General features: G+C 36.8%; 1 protein-coding gene across 1 annotated transcript in view; it reads right to left on the bottom strand.

Annotated features, from left to right (window-relative positions):
* Window positions 1–2340: 2340 nt before the first annotated feature.
* Window positions 2341–4524, bottom strand: part of galk1 (galactokinase 1) — an 18606-nt gene continuing 16422 nt past the window's right edge. The window contains exon 8 of the mRNA XM_020608943.1: window positions 2341–2529. Within this exon, the coding sequence (XP_020464599.1) occupies window positions 2455–2529 (75 nt within the window). The 3' untranslated portion in view covers window positions 2341–2454. The remainder of the gene's footprint in view (window positions 2530–4524) is intronic.

Raw genomic sequence — 4524 nt, 5'->3', positions numbered from 1 at the left:
TAGCTTTATTTTGAAAATCTTGCCCCATTCAAATGAATGCGAAAATTCAACTTCAGCATAATTTCAGCTATCAAAATGTTCAACTCCTCAAGGACATTCATGCTTCTCTTCAGAATTTTTCAAAATTTCATCCTCTTGAAATATTTAGCTTTATTTTGAAAATCTTGCCCCATTCAAATCAATAGGGAAATTCCAATTTCAACATACTTTCAGCTAGCAAAAGCATTCAGGTGTCAAAATGTTCAGCATTTTCAGGGCGATCTTTCAGCACTCAGCATCCATATGCATTTTCTTCAGAAAATGCAATTTTCTAGTTCTAAAGATGTCCTCCATTAATGTATTCAGTAATGCAAACTTTTTAACTGTTGCAGATTTTGTGGTTGGTAAATTTCATGTTTTTTCTCATTAAAAATTCAGTTTTTAAAAAACAACCATTCTGCTGTCACAATCATTTCAAACTAAAATGTAGTGGAGAGAGATGCGAATGATCATTTTGTTGGGTTATATCTCAGTTTGAAACAGAATTTTAAAGCAGCGGTAATAGGCAATAGTCGCATACTTTACATGCACGCAAGAAACTAAGTTACTAAGGAAACTGGGTTAAAGCTGTTAAGGCTATATAAAAGTATCCAATAACATCTAGAATCCAAGTTTATATTTAGAAGACTCAGATTTCCCTTCCTCTTATGCTAAAAATATTTGGAAATATACAGAAGCACAAATACTCAAATCAAAATCTGTACAATTTTGTACTTTAACAAGATAACTTTTATTATTCATCAAAACCAAGACACCAATAGAAAAATAACATTTGAAATCTCTTTTATTCAAATCCAAAATTCAGTATACCTTAAGCATTTGATTTTGAACAGGGGCGGACTAAGATACTAAAAATACTGAAGTTTGCAGACGACACAACAGTCATGGGCCTCATTCAAGATGGTGACGAGTTGGCCTACAGACGAGAGGTTGAACAACTGGCTCTGTCGTGTGGTCGTTAACAACCTGGAGCTGAACACACGGAAGACAGTGGAGGTGATAGTGGGTTTCAGGAGGAACTCCCCCACCCTATCTCCACTTAATATACTCAGCAGCTTTGTTTCAGTCGTGGAGTCCTACAATTTCTTGGGCTCCACAATCTCTTGGGACTTGAGGTGGACAACCAATATCAGCACCATCATCAAGAAGGCACAGCAGAGGATGTACTTCCTGCATCAGCTCAGGAAGTTCAACCTCCCTCAGGAGCTGCTGATTCAATTCTACAGCGGAATCATCGAGTCTGTTCTCTGCACCTCCATCTCTGTCTGGTTTGGCTCGGCAACCAAACAGGACAGGAACAGACTCCAGCGGACAGTCAGGACTGCAGAGAAAATCATTGGTGCCAGTCTGCCCTCCATGGAGGACTTGTACACCTTACGAGTCAAAAGGAGGGCAGAGAGGATCTCTGTTGACCCATCACACCCTGGACACAAACTCTTTGAACTCCTCCCCTCCGGACGGCGCTACAGGTCACTGTATACCAAGACAACCAGACATAGAGACAGTTTCTTCCCCCAAGCTAATAAGCTCATGAACAGCCAGTCCATGTTGCTCTTTATATATTTTTTGTATTTATTTATTCTGTTTTTATGTTGTGCATATTGGGGGCCATTGAGCTGGAATTGAGTCAAATTCCTTGTATTTTTTAAATACTTGCATAAGTTTATGCTTATACCCAGAGAAAATTAAAGAGAAGACTATAATCACTAAAGTAACTGTCAGAAAATATATCCTACATACCCATTGTTCAGCCCACAGGTGTTTTCTTCTGGTGTGTTATCTGACTGACATCCAGCTGACTCTTGTTAGCAAAGCCAGAGCAGTGTTACATTGCAAAAGTTTGTATAGTCTGACGAATATTAGAACAATATTCACTCTTCTTTAACTCTTTCAGCACCTTCTGAGTAAAATATCTCTCTTTAGCTGCTAAAATGCACCCTTATGTTTACCAGCTACTCTGCTGTTTGGTGCTGAGCAAGTACTGTACAGAGGGTTTTTCAGAGCTGTTTTACTGAAAACAGCTCACTGTTGCTGCTCAATGTAAGAAAACTATATTTAAAAAGGTGTCACATTTTCTAAACACAATTTATTGCATATAACTCATGGAAATTATGAGATTTAGACAGCATTTTTAGGTGTACAGTATGTCAGAATTATATTGACAGTTGCCAGAAGTGGTCTCTGAAGATGAAGCATTGCATAATTAAGACAACAATCTAGTAATACAATGTTACAAGGAAGCACTGTGCCACTGTGAAGGCACTTTCCCCACATTACAAGAATGCTCTTGAATCATCTCTATCTGCATAACATTTCATTTATTCTTTTTTAATGCTGAGAATTAAGTACCGATAGTAAGACCTGAAAAAGCAACAAATCTGTTGTGCCTGTATAGCAGATATGTGTTGGCAAAAGTCAGGAGAGACTGAGAACCTGAGCGCCCTCTGAAGGAATTGTGACATAGAAAGTCGGGGTTCCACTGTATCGCTCCTGTTGAGAAAGACAAAATAAACACAAATACACAGACAATGAATGTATTGAACTACTGCAAGTTTCTGTCAATAATGAATCTCAAATAAATCACTAAAAACAGAGAGTTAAGCATAATAAGTTTATTAGCACACTGATGTCCTTTGTACATTAAATGAATAAGTAGAATGTCCATTCATAGTGGCCTTTCATGCTCATCACATCTGTCACAGTCCTAGGAAGGATGTTCAGAGAGGGAGCAAGAGGAAGAACAGATAGGTTGCTTTTTGCAACTAGTCATCTTTCCTCTTTAGCTGAAATGCATCTTTTCCTCCTCCAAACTTCCTTTGCTACTCCTTCCTCCAAACTAAAATTTCACTCTGCCCATTACTCATCAGACACCACCTGAAAGTCATTTAAACGGCATATAAATATAGGCCTCCCTCAAAGAAATTCAGTCAGTTTAAATAATCATTGTGAACAAGCTCATTTTAATGTGCAAGTGCAGATTTCTTTACTAGGTGGCAAAACAGGCAATAATTATAGCCTAAGTCCAACTACATTTTAATCTTTCAATTTATGCCAACTATGTAGAAAACATCAAAAAGCTTCAAAATCAAAACTACAGGAACTGCATGTGGGGCTAAATGTATCTGACATACATTCTATATTTTTGGCCTGAGGCTAAGTATGTAATTGTGTGAGGAGTTACAGCATAGCTACTGAGCCTATGCATGCACACCTACAAACTATTCAAACATAATTAAATCCTGGGGCTGTGGTGCCTTCAGGTCAGCTATGCCTGCTTCAGATTTCTCAACGAGTTCCCTTAAAACAACAATAAATCCAGTTTAAAGGAATAGTTTGGAATCTGGGAGGTACTGTATGCTTATTTACTTTTTTGCTGAGTTAAAATGAGATCAATACTCTTGTGTCTGTGCATTTGAGCTTGGAGCTGATTAGCTAAGCTTAGCAAACCCTGGCTCAAAAAAGTTCAAACTATATTCTTGGTAAGTGGCTGCTTGAGAGAAATAAGGGCTGTTTAAATCAGCTTTCTTGTCTGTACTCATGTTCTTGTGGAATTGTGAAATGTCACATTTTAAGTACTGTGCCAACTCCAAGTTTGCATCTGCAGTCTTCTTACTCTGCTCGATATATCAAGGATACTTTGGGAGTTGACTTGTGATCAGCTTGGGGTAGCCAAGGATCCCAAGACACATTTTCACCAACTTGCTGAGATTCTGAGCCAAGCTCAAAGCTGTTATCATTTTCATCTAGTATTGCTACTATCATTTACTTAAATTTTTATATTTTTTCCAAGTGATAAAGTAACCACTAAAATAATTTTTTTTTCACATTTATGGTCAATGTATAAACAATATGCATATTTACAGTCAGTACAGAAAATATTCAAACCCTTTCAAGTTTTCCACATTTTGTTGTTGCAGACTCATCTTAAAATGGAATCCATTAAATGTTTTCCTCAATCTACACACAATACTTCACAATGTTAAAGTGAAAACAGGTTTTTGAAGTGCTTTGTAAATTTATTAAGAATAAACAACTGAACTATCCCATTTACATAAGTATTCAGACCCTTCACTTAGTACTTATTTAAAGCACCTTTGGCAGCAGTGACTGCCTCAAAAAAATTGACCTGATTGATTGATTGATTGATTTTATTCTTTCAAACATGCAGAACAGAACAAATGAACAAATGACAACAACACACATAATTACACATATCCAACCAATGCTAATCCAAAATCAGTTTGCTTACACATATTACATGTTTGAATGGAGTAGGAAGAAGTCAGACTTATCCAGTCCTACCCCATGACATCATATTATACAAAAATTAATGCATCATTGGCTGCAAGCAGTATCTCTACATAAATAAACAGAGTATTTCCTTAATGCCTTCTCGAATAATCTTATTCTTGCATATATCTTGTATAACACATACATTTATATTTATGTTTAAACTCCTCAATTCTAGTACTATTTTTCATGTCC

Source organism: Monopterus albus, unplaced genomic scaffold (genome assembly GCF_001952655.1).
Source record: "Monopterus albus unplaced genomic scaffold, M_albus_1.0 scaffold96.1, whole genome shotgun sequence".
Lineage (NCBI taxonomy): Eukaryota > Metazoa > Chordata > Actinopteri > Synbranchiformes > Synbranchidae > Monopterus > Monopterus albus.
This window is presented reverse-complemented; position numbering and strand designations above follow the sequence as displayed.